This window comes from Triturus cristatus, chromosome 3_1 (assembly GCF_964204655.1).
Source record: "Triturus cristatus chromosome 3_1, aTriCri1.1, whole genome shotgun sequence".
Lineage (NCBI taxonomy): Eukaryota > Metazoa > Chordata > Amphibia > Caudata > Salamandridae > Triturus > Triturus cristatus.
Window position 1 is genome coordinate 436,123,811 of NC_140583.1, and position 18,441 is coordinate 436,142,251.

Here is an 18,441-nt window from a genome sequence, read left to right on the forward strand (position 1 = left end):
CTTTAGGTCATATTACCTCACTTTGAGTTGTAAGAATGTTGGTCCAACCCCGTGAATTTGCAGATGTGCCGTACAAGGTTTTTGAAAGGATATCCTTATTGCCACTGATAATCATTGAAGAGCTCTGGGAGCTGGATTATTGTAAGACTATTTCTGACGGCTGCATTCTGGATTATTTGTAGCTCGCCAATTAGTTTTCTAGGAAGCCCAATATAGAGTCACTTACATAGTTCTAGGTCAGTAAGACTGAAGATGCCTGTATGAAAGGCATAGGTAGGGGAAGGCGCATTGAGGAATTCTCATTGTGTATAAGGTGTCTCGTGTCTGTTGATTTGGGATTCAGGAGAGGGCTTATAGCACATGATCATGTCAAGGTTTTTGACTTCATTCTACTTGGTTGCTGGTCTCCCATTCCGAGGGGCCAGGAGGACATAGACTAATACGTTTTTCTGGATCCATAGGAGACTAGTTATATTTTTCAGGACTTGTGTGAGGCAGTTCCTTAGCATCCATTGTTCAACTACTTTTAGACGTTTGTTGAGTCCAGATCAAATTTACACTTGAAGGTTGTTCCTGTTTTTGGTTTATCTGGACATCAATTACATAGTTTTAGCATGTGAGGTTGGATGACTTCACAAGGTCAAGAAGAGGAGCTAGATGAACAATGAAAATTATGGGTGCAATCGTCCATCCTTGTGGAACTCCTGTTTGGGATTTATCCTCAAGGTAAGATTTCCGGAATTTCAGGATTTTTTGGTATTAAAGGAAGATCTGGAAGAAGGCCACCCTTTGGATCACTTTACAAACCAATAGCAAATGGACCCTTCATGGGTAATTTATTGAATTGATCGGTCAAGTCCCTTTGTTTGTTAGTAAAGTTCTAATGAAGGATTTTTTCAAATTGCATGGAAATTCTCCTGATGATAGGTAGGAATTGATGATTTCTCTTGCTGGAATGGCAGCAGAGGATTCTAGAATAATAGTTATGAACATGTTTGTTGGATATGGATCTGCCATGTTTATGCCTTGACTTAGGTCAAAAAGTTCCTGTTCAGTCAGTAGGTTGAAAGGAAATAATTTAGGTTGTATATTCGAAGTAGTTTGTTTTGGTTGCAAAGGATTTGAAGAGTTCTTTGGTAGGGCATCTAGGGTCAGTGATGAGTTGAGTTTAGTGAGATCTTTTTGATGGTGTCTCAGTAGATTCTGTGCTGCCCTTATAGCCATGTTGTGTCAGTAGGGTTGTAAGTTTTCCTATAGTCTTTCAGGGTTTCTGTTCTCTCTCTTTAGTCGTGTTGTGTCAATGTTGAATTAAACAGCATTCCTTTTGCGGATTCGTAGCCTTTTTGTTTTAAGAGGACTGATGACGTTGAATGCCTCAGTTAGCCACTGGTTGAACCGTTTTATTGACATTTTCATTTCAAACGGGAAAACGGCAAAAGATTTACTTGTACTGAGTTTAGTCCAATTTCTTCCATGGTCTAGAGCTGAAGGTTACATTTGATTCCGAGTCAGCTTATGCTGCCAAAGGGAGGTTAAATTTAAACTGATGTTAGAGTGATCACTTCTTATGGTTGGGGGATTTCTTGGTGCCTGTATAGTGCTTGTATAGTGTCAAGGGTGTGACATGCCAAGTGGTTGGTTCCAGAAGCCAGTTGGTGAAACCCGAACTCAGCAATGATGGGGAGTACGCATGATTTCCATTAAATTCATGGTTAATCAACCAAAATATTCAGTCTTTGGATGCAGAGGTTTTTTGTTTTCCATATATGTCTTCTATGGAGACCAAGAGTTTTTCTCAAAACAAAAGCTGTTGTGCATGCAGAGTGTTATGGATAGGACGGAGGATAAGAAAGATGCAGAGAAGTCAATATAAGTTGTTTCTTATTCTGAGATGGAAATATTTTTAATGAATCATGTAGGTAGCGTATTCTTGAGCATTATCACTAATCCTCCTCCAATTTTCCTGAGTGGTCTATTTTTGAAAAGTGTTAGTTGATCATCAGGCATTGCTTCATTTAGGATGGGTGCTGAATAGTCATGTAACCAAGTTTCTGTGTTGAAAAAGAGTTCTGGTTTAAACTCCTCTAGTAGGTCATATTTGTTGTTTTCTGTTTTTTCTTAGTGACCTACCATTTATTAACATGCATGACAGTTGTTTGTTTGCGCCGTAAACAGTTGCTAGATCTGTGTGATTGTTCATGCTGCTATTTGATCTTGATGTTATATTTGTCATAAGACAGTTATGAAAAATGGTTGCAGGACCTGCAATTTCAACAGTATTTCTGGAACTGTGGCCCTTTTGTAGTTTCTTCCAATCAACGTTGCTATTTGCATGAATATTGGCCAGCGGCTTTGGAATATGAAGGAGGAGGTATCAAATTGTTTTTCAGTTCTTTCAGTAAGTAATCATGAAGCAGGTGATAGTTCTGGTGCTTAGGTGGGTGATTGCTCAGTGTGCATTTTAGGCTGGATGGACGACATAACATATAGTGGGGAGTTCATTGTGTTGTTGCAGTATGCTGAGGAGGCATTTTACTGGATTTAAATCAGTCTGAAATTTATTTTTAAGGGGAAATTATATTGAAGATTGGTGGGTGACATCATTGGAGAAGCTAGAAATCCATTTGTCAGACCCTGTTTAGGGGAGTGGAGGGCAAGCAAGAGCAAGTGGACCTCAACCATGAGGGCGGGGGTGAATTGTGTTTGATGTCCCAGGGTTCACTCTACTATGGTACGGCAAGCTGGGCCAAGTACAACTCCTTTAGCCCTCGATTCCCAGTTGTAGCACATGCTTCACAGGAAGGTAGTGTGACCCACCCAGCAGCACAATAATTGTCCAAAAAATTGTTAAAAAAGAAAATACTTTAATACACACAGTTAAAAACTTACAGTACACAGGTGATATTAGCATTTACAATAAAATGCGCTTGGGCTTCTATACCTTGGGATACCGCCCACCCCTTCGGTTTACCTGAGTGACCCTCTTCTTGTGAGTGTAAGAAGGTCCCCCTCGGGTTAGTGTGTCTGTGTGGCACTAATCTATGCTAAGGTGCAGATTACCCTAGTTCAGTAATTAGTGGGCTCAGCTCAATACAATATCCTCTATACAGTCTCACCAGAATGGAGGTCTTGTTGTCCTCTCTACAGCCAGAGAAGGGTGTGGGGTGGGTGAATTGGCAGCATGTATTTCCACTCGTTCCTGCTTCTGAGAGGAAATGCACTGGTTGCAAGAGCAATCCTCAATCTGTGTAGTCCGTGGTAAAGTTCGGCAGCAGGTGCCACCACCGTAAGTACTTTGGCGAACACAGGTATTGAGTGTTGGTGGCATTATGGCACATGGACCCACTTCTGGGTCTCACTACGATGCGTAGCAGGTGGGTCAGCACAGGTGTTACAGCTGCACAGTGGCAGCTATGGGCACACTTCTGGAATGCAGCAACTGCTGTGGGCACATTTCTTAGTCACAGCGCCGAAGTCCACCTCAGGCACAGTTCATAGTTAAGGCAACGAGGTTGTACACAGTTGCTTTTCTTGGATAGTGGTGAGATTTGCTACTGATATGCAGTTCCTTCATAGTACAACCATTCTGTAGCAACGGTGCCCAGCACTCCTAGGGTTCTCAGATTACTCCTCGCAGCCTTCCTTCTTCTGTCAGACCCTCAGTACCAGGGGCTTTGCTGCTTCTGGTACTGCTTGGACAGTAGCATCTCTTGCATGGCTGGCAGGCTCCTTCCCTCTCTCAACAGGTACATTGGCTTGTTGGAGCCTCCTGTCAAATAAACAACTTGTTCCACCAAGGCAAGATTTTAGGTGATGTCCCATTACCTCTGCGAAGCTGACAGTCAGACACTAGTTGTGGTTGTGCAACTCTGAGTATTCCCTTCCTTGGTCAAAGAGAACATGGAACTGGAACAAGTGGATCGGTGGCTTCCACTTTTATACAGTCAAACAGACAGAAAATGTGGTTTCTCTGTCTGCGCTGTAAGTACCAGTTTGGGTTAGTTCTTCTTTCAAGAGTCCTTTCCAGACATAGCCTTTGTGTGTCAAGTGATTCTCCTCGGGTCCCAAGGAGAAGACCAGACACAACAGTTGCATGGTGGTGAGGCAGACCCAAAAGCAGAATAGGCGTGGCATTAGACACAACAGTAGTAGGTCTGAGTGGCCTTCCCAGGAACAAGGTCGGGGGTTACCATGAAAGGGAGATGGACACTACAGAAATTAGTTTGTGAGGGGGAGAAGAAACAGCCTTTACCAAGCAGCAGTAACCCCGCATACCTTTATCACGCAGGTGACATTACTCTGAAAGTCTTTACCACGCAGGATTTTGCAAATAATATGCCTTTACCACGCATGCCATTACAACGAATTCGTTGTAAAGACATGATTGGCAAAGGCATATTGGTTGTAAAGGTTTTAAAGGTAAGTAAATGCAAATATTAAAGGTTTTAAGTGTTTTTTAGATAGATGTAAACTCGTTGTCGTGCAGATACCCAAGTCTCTTTCAGTGGTGGGCCGTGGCGGGGTTGCGAACCCCTACTATCCACAACAATCGTTTGTTTCCTTCGTCCACAAAACGATGCCACAAATCCTTTAAACAGCGTGTTTTTTATTCTAAGGTTTCGGCCAAGTCACTCGACGCGTTTCTTTTTATATATATGCTACAAACCACGAAGCTCATTTCTGGATCCCCGTCCATTGTCCGGTGGTGCGCCAATGCCGGCAGAGCAAAGCCCAGCAGTAAACTTTCTCCAAATAGTTCAAATCACTACGCGCTCTCAGAGATAAGTAGCAGTGTAGCGTTTAATCCTCAGTAGTTACGCGTTTCGACCGAAGTCTTGATCACACACTGGGTAACAAACAAAGGTGCTTTACATAGTGCAGTATGTGGACATAAACATAAACAATGGACTTGAAAACCAGAAAACGTATTTCCTGTCTATACATCACTATCGATACCACCTAAAATAAGTACACACACACATTTTAGGTGGTATCGATATCACATGTCATATTGTGTATCAAGCGGTGGTTTCACAATGATGAGTTTTACATTTTACTTTTCTGCTTTAATCTCATCCATGATCCATTTCGGGTTTACATATACTTTATTGTCGGATTCGGATATTAGTCCGCCTGGCCTGTGAAGTAACACCAGGAATAACAGTGTGAAGCTTATGTTTTCATTATGAAACTTATAGTTCTAAGATGGCCTCTATTATGGAAGGAGATTACACTAGTGATGTATAGACGGGAAATACATTTTCCGGTTTTCAAGTCCATTGTTTGTCCACATAATGGAAAAGGGTATGCAGGCGAGGGACGAGAACATGGCGAAGACCGGGTGGAGAAGAAACGCTACGACACAAATGGACGACACAAACAGCTGCTGGAAAGGGAAGATAACAGTTCAACAGCTAACGCAATGGACAGTAGTTTTTAAAAACAATCCTATGGACACCACTTGCGCGAGCTTCTTGTATCAAGTCAGGCACATGCTATATGCTATATTTAGCAAAAGTAGCAAACATATTTAAGAACATTGTGTAGTTCAGCACAAAATGTAGGGTTTTCTTTGAGATTACCGTGCGTGGTTAGGCATGTGCAGTCTCCTCCGGGTCAGAGATGTAGCACTTGAATTTGGAGATTCCAGTGAAGGACACTCCAATGGGATTTCTCATTCTACGGGGACCATGTTGATTTCTTAAGGCAAATTGGATATTTGACTCATATTCTACGTTTTTTAACTCGCAACTACCTGAATATTAATTATATTCTCAGCAAGCAGTGCTCTGGAGAGTATCAAAAATGGCTTTTGCATAGCAAAATATCTTATTTGCTGAATAATAGCTTCCCGGTGAGGTATTTCATATCAGATTGCCTTTCCTGCCTTTGAAAACCGACTAGCTTCAAGTAGAAATATCTGATTTCTCAGTCTAAGGAATGTCAACCTACCCGGCATTTGGTCCCGTGTGAAGCATGTAAAGGCACAGTTTAGTTCAAACTTCATCAACATCTTTGTTGAGATATGTGGTTGATAAACTTGATTTTATCTGACAGTTTGTGCCTTTGCCAGAATTCCTGTTATGTTAAATACATCATGTCAGCTCCCCAGTGCAGGAAGTGTGCATCCAAAGGTCTCCCTCATGAAAGTGTGTCACGGTTATGTGTGCCAACAATCAAACCTGCTACAAATTATTACTTATTTTTCATTTATAGTGCACAATCTCTGTCTGGAAATGAAATTGAATTATTTCTGTTTTCTGTACATTGTTTCTCCCTTTCTCTGTGCCCTCCCCTACTGGGCCTCTGTTCTTAATCCTTGCACATATGGTTTGTATCAGCGAAATGTCCTGCTCCGCCTGCAATAACTTCCCAGGTTTGTAACAGACCACCTTCACGTGTACAGGCAAAGTGCCACAGTGTCCTTCTCTGGCCAGTACAAAATATACAGTTTAGGCATTACTGCCAGTGCTCCACTTTGACTAGCTGGTTAGCGGTAAAAAATCTAACGTAGCATTTTGTGATAACTGTGCTTGGCTCCCTAGCTTTCTTTGCCTGTTAGCCTCCTGCTACTTCGCATTAATTTTTGAGAGCTAAATCACAAATCTGTTTCATCATCTGGCAACGTAGGATTTTCAATAGAAAATTAATGTTTCTAGTTGATCCATTAACTTTTTAAGCAAAGTGAAGAATTTAAAATTGTGGGGCAAGAATATTCATAGTTTTAAAATACTTGATGACGAAAAATAACTACATTTATGTACCAGTGTGTTGCGTTGTTCCCTGTACTTGTAAAGCATTTTGTTTAGAGTAGTTTCGAAGATCATTTACATCAGTCTTCAATGTGTAATTGTCAAATGCTGTTGACAAATTCCCTGGCAGAAATGTATCCTTTCACTTGGGGGGAGGGGAGATGATTTAAATGGTCTGCGATCAAACAAGACTTTTGAGTAACTGGTCATGGGCAGATCAAACAGCACCATCAATCGAGGCTGTGGAAGCAAGGGCTAATTAACTAATCACAGATTCAAAACTAGAGGAAGCGCACTTATATTTTAAAGTAGGAGCAACCCAAAAATGTCAGTGATGCTGAAACTAATCTGTCCCCATATGTGAGAGCTTTTATTCTGACGCTTATCTCCTCATTACTCATGCTGGATGTTTGCAAATGTAAGCCTCATTTGTTATCTTAGATAGAGTGTACAACTTTCTGATTGAAACAATAGTTTGGACTTGCTGATGAGTAACTAGCCAATGCAAGTGTGTGTAATGTAATAGTATGAGAACCTTTATACGCACGTGTGATTTTCAGATGGCACTTTATTTATGTGAAAGTCGCCTCTAATTTCCTAGAATCCGTAATGCTGCCTTTATGGTTGCTTGGTAATTAGGTTTAGAGAAAATGGCTTGCTGAATCTTGATTACCCAGGAAATGGCTCATGCTATATCTTGTAGTACGAATCGGGTTTTGCTCAAAATAGATTGAAGGTTTGCAAAAATTGCTGCCATGCCATTAATTTGCTAATCGGATTTTAACGTCTAAAAGCACCTTAGTTAAAAATAACAAAATCGGCTAACAAACCAACTTTTTCTAACGTGGGGCATTAATGGTATAATTGCCCCTGTGTTTGTGACTTATCTTTGTTCCATTAATTATGTCCTAATAGGTCCCCTTTGAACTGAAAAACAAATCGAAATCCATGCAATGCAATACATAAAGCTGAAAATATTTATTTCTACCTTTGTAGGCCAACTTGTTTCCCTGTCTTTGCAAAATGTTTAACATCTGTGAATACTCACGTTAACGAGGTTCTTCTATACGCTAGTTGAGACAAACTTGAGTAGAAACGTTTGTATAATCCATTGCACTAAAATCAGAAAAAGTAATAGCTTTTCAACTAACCCTTAATTATGACCATTGACTTTTGGAAGCACCAGCTTCTGAGCTGTGCCATGATCAGGAATTGGCCTCGTGAGTGTGGTGGGTGGTGCAACTTCCTGCTGAGTTTGCTGCAGAATGCCCCCACTACAGAGGGTCGGCAGCGCCAAGACATCAAAAGCACCTCCGAGGGAGCCGCCATGGTCTGGCCAGCTGCTAGCAGAAAACCCTGCTTAAGCCTGCTCTCGTTGAGAACATTGGCAAGTTGGAAGCCTTCCCACCGTTATTTATTTATTTGAATTATTTAATAGCACGTACATGTCCCAAGGGTATCAGAACACTGTACAGTATACAAGTTGCCAACAAACATTGGTGGTTACAATAGGTTTTGATGTCACATAGATAGTTCTCTATATGTTAAGAAGTTTCTTTGACTTTTTTTATACAGTGACCTGAAAAAGAATCTTCTGCTGCCCTGGCATCCTGCTGCTTTCTCATCTGCCTAACGCACAGCAATCCTTTGCAGCTTGATTGGTGCCAGGGGACTATGTAGGTATCAGTGGAGATGTGGCCCTGCGTGCTCAGCTTCTAGGAAAACAGAGAAATAAAGAGTGGGGAAGTTTCCCTTGAAACACAGGAAATTCAGCTTTTGGCTTCTCTTTTGTCTGAACATTGCAATTCAAGTTTTGGTTGAGGAAAACACAAAGGCGATGGATAGAAAGAATGCTCACAGAAGTCTCAACCACTAGCTGTCCCTCAGGCTGAATCCCTGTGTACAATGTGTATGGTCATATGCCATGATATTCAGTCACAGATAGTCACAAAGGAGGACAACAATAATTTGCCAGACAGCTCATTGAATTTTTTATTGTGGAATTTGTCATTATCCTTTGCATTCGGCTTTTTTGGTTGTATTTACATACCTCAATATGGCCCAGAACTATTCAAACTTTGTGTTATACTATTATCCAGGAAGAGCTGTCTTCATTCTCTTTCATCCAGTTTATTTGGTTGCGAATGCATGTTATTTTATAGACAGTTGTAAGAGCCAAGGGTCTGATTATGACTTTGCAGATACCTGACATCCATTAGGGCAGCAGATCACATCAGATCTACCACCCAGGACTCCAGCCGCCATATTTAGCTATCACCCCAGCCCAGCTGTGATGTTTGTTCCTTCTGAGGACCCATCATGCCGTCAGAGTAATTTAAAATTGTTATTCACAACCAAATTCATAATAGAATACAAGATAACACACACCTATTAAAGTCTTACCGTGTAAGCTAAGTGCCTAATATATACATGATTACAAAAAGAGATTTGAGGCAAAAGGCATAACAGAGAGAAAAGGAAAAAAACCTCCTAATTAACACAAATTATGCCCAGGGGGTCAAGAACGTGAAAAGGTGCCTTGTCTGCTTTTAATATAAAATCCATAACACTGTGTCAAATCAGCAATGTGGGAGCAACCATAAAACTGGGAAAATGTCAGCGTGGGTGGCTAAGCTGTTGAAGAGGGCAGACTTTCTTGACTAGGGCTCCTTTTGGCCTTAACCTAAATCAGTTGAATCAGTCCTACTGGCTGGCAATCCGAGGACAACCCTGGATAGGAATTGAGTGGAGGGTTGCCTATGTGGACTTCCCCGCAGCTATCCCACCTCTCGGAATCAAGACCGCAGCTTCCCTGTGGAACGACCTAGTCTGACGGCCCTGACGCTCCCTACTAGCGACTACTTAGCCCAGACTCACTTCTTTTTAAACACATGCAACTGGTCAGTGGACTAATTCACCTAAAAAAAGGCACCAACCATGAGAGTGATACCAATACTTAATACACCATTCGGTCAGTCTGTGTGCATACTCCAAAAATGCCCTCTGTCCAAGGGCACCACCCTAAACAACAGGGTAAAATATCACAATAAAACAAACTCAAAGCTGCACCACTTATCCTCATATTTTTCATATACACAGTTCAAGATGTACAGTTCATATTGAGAAGATAAAATTGCTTCTTTATTGAATCCCTCTTTTTTTACAAGCCACAGCCAACGCGTTTCGTTCTTAGACAGAACTTCTTTAGGGCAATTGTAGACTCTTGTAAGACTATATCCAGTAACAGTTCTACAACAAAGAATTCTCCCGAGATAGTGCTTGTATATCTTGTATTTCTTTCGGCGTCTATATTCTATCTGTTGCTGAATATCCAGGTAATATTACTGTTCTTATTATGTCGCAATAGTAGAGCAATAATCTTATGTCCATATAGAAATTGTATTCAATGATCCCAAAATAAGGGCCAAACATTTATTGATGTTTGGAATTATACCATACCCGCAGTCGCGGACAGTAATCCTGACATCGCGTCCGGCGTTCCTAGTTCCCGCCCGCAGTTGCATTATTGTGGGATCATTGAATATAATTTCTATATGGACATAAGATTATTGCTCTACTATTGCGACAAAATAAGAACAGTAATATTACCTGGATATTCTGCACCAGACTCACTTCTGCAGTGTTTTACGCCCCAGGGACACAGTAAGCTACAACATAGAGACTCTGGCCTGGAAATCCTTTCTATACTGAAATGAAGCCCATGAGGGGATCTCTGCTCTCAGCCCGACTCTTTTTAATGTGTATATGTAGCCCCTTACTGTGTTGGTGTAGTCATTTAATCTCAAAAGCATTTCTTGTGCTGACGGCATACAGCGAATATTTTTATACAAAGGAACCTCATCGGAAGCTAAGAGGCATTTTACAGCCTGTATAAAAGCATTCATCGATTGGCTTAGCACCAACGACCTCCAATCTAATCCTGACAATACTGAAATTCTGTGGTTTGGTCCTGATCCTTTGTCTGGATGGATGGGCTGTTGGCTTGCTGATTGCGCCCCATGCCTCCTCCGATGACTAGAGCCAGGAACCTGGGGGTATTATTTGAGGTTGACCGGTCTATGAAGAAACAGATCTCCTCGGTAGTCAAGTCATGCCTTTGGATCCTGTGAACTTTGAAAAAAATCTTGGTCTTCCTTTCTTGGGATGCATAGAATCTGTAGTTCAGGCTCTGATCGTTTCTCACCTTGACTACTCAAATTAACTCTATCTTAACCTTTATGATTACCGGATACATCGCCTCCAAATCGTGCAAAACAATGCAGTTTAAATACTTTTCAAAATTTGAAAACGCTGCCAGCAACGGTCCTTCATAGACAACTGAACTGGCTTCCAGGCAAAAAGTGATTTTTATAGTTCAAATCTCTTATTGAATTTTCATGGTATAAAAAAAACCAGTGCCAACAACAGACCTTGCGCTTTCATGGGCTACGCAGAGTCCTGTGTAATTTATCATATAAGCAAGTGTCAGACAGGTAAACAAACCCAAACCCTTCCCTCCCACCACCCCACTCCCCTCCATTCACCACTGCCTCAGCATTCTGGCTTCAGTTTTGGCGGTACTATAGGTTAGCTCTGCTCAGGAGTTCGTGGTGTGACAGACTCAGGCAAACGTAGTATGGGTAAGTATCTGGGGCATTTAAGCTCTTGGAATTCCTGCGAATGCAGGGATAGGAAAGGCTGGCATACATCCCTGAAAGCTGAGCCTTGCACCGGCCAGTGTGAGCATCATCTTTTGAATTCCTAGAAAGTATCCTGAGAAGCCAACCGGAGTGCGTGGGCGTCTGTGGGGGTACCCCAGTATGTAAGTATGTTATGGCGGCCCCTAGGGCTAATCCAGTCGCCCTCTTCTGGATTTCAATGGGTATGTAAGTGGGTTTGGTACACCTATGCAGGGAATCTTGGTATTTGGGTGTTTAAGTGTGCGTCAATTTCGTCAAGCACTTGAGTCCAGTATTGCTTCAACAGCGGGCTTTCCCCTAGAACATGCATCAGTGTTCCCGTGCGCCACAGCCCCGCCAGCAGTCCGCGCTCTGTGTGGTATTGGCCTTGTGTATCCGCGCTGGAGTGTAATACCAATAAGTAGCTATTTTTGTAAGTGTTTCAGTCAGAGCCAGATTACTGCCCATGTGCCTGGCTCTATAGTATATTCCTTCCCATTCTTTGCTGCTCAGGTCTCTACCTATGTCCTCCCATCTATCCCGTCCTGCGTTGTGTATGTGATTGTTTTGTGTGTGCGTTGTGTATGTGATTGTTTCGTGTGTTCAGCAAGGCGTACAAATCTGAGATTAGTTTCTTGTCTGAAGACTTGGACAGGAGCCATTTCTCTTATTGAGTGAGGTTTCGCTGCGCAGTGGACCTGTTTTGTGGTTGTAATGTCCAATGTTCGAGCTGCAGATATCACAGTCGCTCTGTCTCAGGAATGCCATAATCACCTTTAATCTGATGAAAGGTAAGCACCCCTCTTCGTCAAAGAGATGACCCATCACGCTGCACTCCTAGCGTCGCCACTCTGCAGACCGGGCCTCGCCTACCCCCGGAGCAAACTCTGCTTTGTCAAATAGTGCAGTCATGGGGGAAGGGAACGTTGTCAAGTTGTGTCTAGTGCTAGTATGATCCCCAGCCACCATTGTTGTCTGCGTGATAGGGGACAAATACAGATTTCGTGGTTTGTGTAGTTTCTTTAGGAAGGGGTCCTTGGATAGCGATGTTCCAATCACTGCCCTGTCCTGGAATATCCAATGTTTCTTTGATTTGGTATGGTTCCATTCTACTAGGTATCTCAATTGTTCTGCCTGATAATACAGTTGGAGATCAGATTTCCCTAATCCTTCCTCGCTAGGAGGAAGGAAGCTAATGGCTTTCTTCATCCATGGTTTCCGTAATTGTCATATAAATTGCATCTTATGGATCATACCCGTGGTGGCTGCATTGATAGGGTCTGAAAAAAATATAACATTTTGGGGATAACTATCATTTTAATGCCAACCACTCTGCCTACCCATGAAATCTGATGGTGCGTCCACCTTTGGATGTCTGTGCGAATTTGCCTGTGAAGGTTGCGATAATTAATGTCGGCTGTGGCTTGTGTGATCCTAATTGAACTCCCAGATAGGAGATGGTGCTGTGCGACCACTGAATGGGATGTTGATTTTTAAATTGTTCCACCATTTGAGGCGGGACAGATAGGCTAAGTGCTATGGATTTCCCGATGTTTACTTTGATCTGCGAGGCTTTGCTAAAGAATTCCAATTCCTTGAGAAAGGCCTCTAGGGATGTGTCCGTTTTGTCGAGCGTCACTAGGACGTCGTCTGTTTAGAGGCTTATAGTGTGTTGGACTCCCCCAAACGGTAGTCTGGTGATATCTGGGTGAGTTTGAACTCTCTGAGCTTGTGAAAAGCAAGGGCGACAAGGGGCATGCGGCACCTATATGGAGTGGGGCCGACGTGTATCCATTGATCCTAATAGTTGCCTTGGGTAGGTGGTAGTGGTTTAGTATACGAGTCCTTATCTTTTCCCATAAGCCAAAATGTATCAGTACCTGTTCGAGATAGGGCAAGTGTACTCTATCAAAGGCTTTTTCTGCGTCTATTGCCAATAGCATATAATTGCCCGGGCCTCTAGACGCTTTCTCCATGATGTGAAGCACCCAATTGGTGTTGTCACTTGTCTGTCACTGAGGGTGAAGCCTGCTTGATCAGGATCGAATAGGGCAGGCATGTGTGTGCTCAGTCTGTGGACTAGTATTCCTGTGAATAGTTTAAAATCCACATTTAGTAGCGAGATGGGCCGGTACGAGCTAGTGTGTTTTGTCCTTCCCTGGTTTGGGGATGACTGTTTTTGCAGCCTCAAGCATCGATGCCGGGATCACGCCGGACTCTGTGAACGTGTTGAAAAGCTGTGTCATGAGAGGTGCCACCACTGGGAAGAATGTTTTGTAGAAGGCCAGTGTAAGACATTTGGGCCTGTGGATGTTTCCGGTTTTAAACAGGAGATTGCTGAAATAACTTTTTCAATACGGATGTCTCCTTCTAATTCTTCGGTTTGCTCTCGGGTCAATGGGGTTGTATGTGCTTCTTGCAGGTATCGTCTGCTCTCTGCACTATCTAGTGTTTGGCTCGAGTAAAGGTGCGCATAAAATTCTTGAAAGGCCTTGACTATTTCAGTGTCTTTCATCACTAAGTCCCCTCCCTGGGTGTGTATCTCTTGGATACCTTGCTTCTGCCTGTTCTCTCATAGTCTGTGTGCCAGGCGTTGTCCACACTTGTTCCCCCGACGTAGGAGGAGTGACGCAATCGGAGGACTGCGTACTCCGCCCGGTCTAAATCTATCGCTGCTAGTTGTGAGCACAATGCAGAGAGTTGATGCCAAATTCTGGGGGCCCGTGTCCTCTGGTGTATGTGCTCTAGTTCTCGTATTTTCTGGGAGAGGTCCTTTCTTTTCTCCCTCCGGAGTTTATCGCGATGAATTTGCCCCATAATAACAGTTTAGAGTGCCTCCCACAGTTTTGCCATGCACTCTTCCGGAGTATCGATATGTGATGATTAGTCCCCAATAGATCGCTGGATTTGCATTACTATCTCAAGACGTTGCAGAAGCATGTCTCTTAAGCACCACCATCTGGAGGGGGAGCGACAGTGTGGTCACTACCGCAGCATGATCTGAGAGTGTTGCTGTAAGTATCTCTGTGTCTAATGCAAGTGTGTGTAGGTCTTTAGTGCCTAAAAGGTAGTCTAGCCTGGCATATATTTTGCGTGAATTAAAATAAAAGGAGTATTCCCTGGCTTGACGCTGTAATGCCATCCAAAGGTCTACCAGACCCAGTTCTCTCAACCGAATTTGACCTTCTTTGGACAATACTCTAGTCTGTCCATGTCGCTGTGCTGACCTGTTCGTTGCATTGTCGGACACCAAGTTAAGACTACCCCCAGCACTATTTTACGTTCATCTGTAGCCATTCATCTGTAGAAAATTGGGGACAGGATGGGCCCCACTCCCCTGGTCTTCTTCCTAGCATATGGCACACTTGAGTACACGATAAACGATCAATGGGCCTCTGCACCAATCGCTGAACCCTCCAGTAGTTCTACTCTAACCCTATTGCTCACAATGAAACTGGACGGAAAGCTGTCGCCATCCTGTATAGAACCCTGCATGAGGACCTTGATGGGGACCTCCAGTCACGAAGGGATAAGTGGCCCCAGGATATAGGATAAGACATCACTGACAAGGAATGGGCTTCTGCATTATAATAGCCCACTGCAGTCTCTAGAAATCTGAAACTTCACCTACAACAATGCCACTTCTTTCCTGGAGCTTATCTCGCCCTGAAGAGATTAGGCCTAGTTCACCACCATGCTGTTTCAGTATGCCCTAGATGAACTAATGGAAAAGATTAAAACTGAGGGCTGAGATTGCTTCAACATATCTTGTGGACCGTTAGCAAATGGTAGTTGTTCATTACCTTTTCTACTTTGGCACGTGAAGCTAACTAAAAAAAGATGTTCTTTTTGATCATTAATAGTGGTGTAGCCGACTAGTTCATACAGTTGACTGAGTTTTTATTGTCATGCATCTTAATACTTAATGAATTGTTAAAAGTTGTAGTTGGCTTACTTAAAGTTTATACAATTATAATAACCTTAGAATAAGTAAAAATAAGAATAAAGGCTTTACATTTTTATTGCCAACACAAAGTGGGAATAATTGTTCATACAGTAAAATGCATTTCTAACAGATACAATTTTATCCGTAGATTCTTCATTTTTGAAATAGCTCGGCTATAAGGCTTGGACCACAGAATGTATATTCATGCTGCCATGGCACCAGGGAAAGAGTGAGCCCAGTATCAAAAAGATATCTTAAGGTTAAGAAGCCTCGTAGAAGATCTGCCAAAAAGGACAGTAACCTTCATCCTCTACAGTGTCATGTTTCATCAGGTTCCTCCTCGCCTTAACTGTTCCGTTAGTACGTGATGCAGATAAGTTCTCTCTGAAATACACTGCTAAGACAGCAAATGATTTCATTGGTTGTGTAGTCTAAATTCTTAATGATATGTATTTTGTTGTTTACCCTAAAATGAGCCGAAAAGCTTTTGAGGGTCAATACTGCCACAGTTGCGTAAAATTGAGGTCAAATAATGGACTCCCGAGAGAGGTGTTCATATTCGTCTAGACTTGTGAACCTCGTATAAGCATCATTTTCATTTTTGTGGGGACGTTTCCCCCAGTAGGTAGAACAGGCATGTGCCTTTTGTGGGACTGGCCTTAGAATCGCAATAAAAATGCTAAAGATATTGATGCGAGTCTACGTCACCGGAACACAGTCCCCCTGGTGGAAAAAGCTCATCCTCTATACACAAGTATATTCTAGAGTCAGTTCTGGAGATGTTTGTGAAGGTGAACCAGCTCGCCTTTTGGATTTGACAATACATTCTTAGGTAGCATTGATGGCATGCATCTTTAACTGGATTATGAGGGTGAAACCACATATGGGTTTTTGCCTACATTCTCTCCTATACCTCCGTATTGCTGATTTTACAGTACTTTTCAGGGCTAGAATACTAGCATGTTATGTTATATTGATTTGTATAGCGCACTAATCACCCGAGAGGGTATCCAGGTGCGTAGGTTTGTAGTCCCCAAGGTGCTTGGATGAAGAGCCAGGTATTCAGCTTCTTGCGGAAACCCACGAATTGAGGAGGCGGCTCTGATGTGTTGAGGGAGGTCGTTCCACATCTTGCGCGTGTGATGTAGGAGAATAAAAGACCTGTCATGGGATGCAGATTACGGCTCTGGACCCTGTCCTAAAATATGTAAATCGGCACACCTTGTTTTATATTTACTTTTGCAGTAGATTTAACTAAAAAAACAATCCAAGCTGTGACCGTCGTAGCTCTCCGGGGTTACTAGCTAGCGTAAGCATTTAGTCAAACGTAAATGCACATGGTGTACATATTCATGTTTAAATGCTTTGTGAAAAATTTATTGGCACCGACACTTCAGTGCCAGATGTTATCATATGCTATAATTATTGCACGGGAAACAAGGCTACTCGTAATGAGGGCTCTACACTGCAAGTTAAATGTTCCTACGGATTTTTAAAGAACTGAAAACGTACACCCTCATACAAGAAACGCTTCTGTTATGTGGCAATGCGCACTGAATAATATTCGGCCGTTTTCCTCTCGATTCCGCCCAAAATATATGAAAAAGCAGTAGCCGTACTGGTGATCTAGGAGATGCAAAGGTAGTCTCTCCCCTCCCTCCCTCCCCCTCCCTCCCCCTCTCCCTCGCTCTGTCCCTCTCCCTCATCTGTGTGGCGCAATTTCAAGATTTAATCTAGAGCCTATAAAGCGAGCCACGTAGGGCATTGTTCCTATAGTTTATCCGCATCGTCTGCTGTTTATTGTTTATGTGAAAACTAAACCCCGCTGCTTGACACAGTTTATATAGCCTTTGGTCTAGGTTAACTGGGGCTTTTAAGGACATAAGAAAGTGGTCAAACAGCAGGCATTAAGCTGAACCGTGTCAAGTTCTAGATGGGTTTGAATAACAGATCAGCAACCAGCATTTATGTTGAAGTGTTGTATTATGACATTTCAAAAATCTCAGTTAAAAAATAATGGAATTGAATACCATGTTTACAATGCTCTTAAGAACCGTTTTGCTCAAAATGTTAACACTTGGCAAAGAATTCTAGGACTCTGCTGCCTTGAATTTGATTTGAACTATTATCAATTGATGTTCTTTTAGCAGTCTTTTATTCATTACTAAATCATCTTTTGGGTGGGGATGAAACTGTCTGATATAAACAAATTTTTCTAATATACAAGACCTATTCGAACAGTATTTTAAAAGTTGATTGGACTGACCTTTTCATTGTTGAAAGAGCGGCAAAAGGCCATGTTAACAAACATAGATGTTTGCTTTTTTCTATCAGGGTTGGTCCAAGTTGAGCTGACAACAAGAAAAACGTGTTTTTGGAGGCACCAAAAAGGGAAACCGGACACCTATCTTTCTACAATTGAAGCCATTTACTATTTTCTAAAGGACTATCATATTCACATTTTGAAAAAAGATTATAAAGGAGAGTATGACAATCTTCTCTTTTTTTTCTCATTCATGTGCAAATTAGTAAAAAATGCAAAACATACAGCTGGTAAATTATAAACCACACCGCCCTTTCGTCTGACCTCAACACCAACTTGTTGGTAAATGTATCATTGTGGTTTTATTTTATTAAAATACCAAACCTGAAGCAATGTAATATGTTCAGTTTGAGTTGATATATTGTGCATTTGTTCTTCTCTTTAAACAAAAAATAACAAAGAGGGTATTTATTCTCCGGTGAGAGACCCATTCCAAAAGAGTTATGTAAAAGAAGGTAAAGGGCTTAATGTTGATTAATCAAATGACCAGGTATGCTGCACTGCAATGTACTCCTGCCATGCAGTAATAACACTTGACTTTATTAACCGTTGCTGTGCTGTTAGCGGTTAAGAAAGAAGACATTAACTCCATACAATACAGACATTACCAGTAACCCCAGGTAAATAGACTAAAAGCACATCCTGTTTCTTTTGTCTTCCGGGCATGATAATGTGGACAGCTTGTAACAGTAGGTAGGGGAAGACAAGGATCGATTGTGATCCAGTAGGGCATTAATTACC

General features: G+C 42.2%; 1 protein-coding gene across 1 annotated transcript in view; it reads left to right on the plus strand.

The window, feature by feature from the left end:
- The window catches only part of DTWD1 (DTW motif tRNA-uridine aminocarboxypropyltransferase 1), a 181,418-nt gene extending 163,386 nt beyond the window's left edge, over window positions 1–18,032 (plus strand). Inside the window, exon 5 of the mRNA XM_085644228.1 lies at window positions 17,712–18,032. Coding sequence (XP_085500354.1) covers window positions 17,712–17,941 — 230 coding nt within the window. The 3' untranslated portion in view covers window positions 17,942–18,032. The remainder of the gene's footprint in view (window positions 1–17,711) is intronic.
- Window positions 18,033–18,441: the final 409 nt, after the last annotated feature.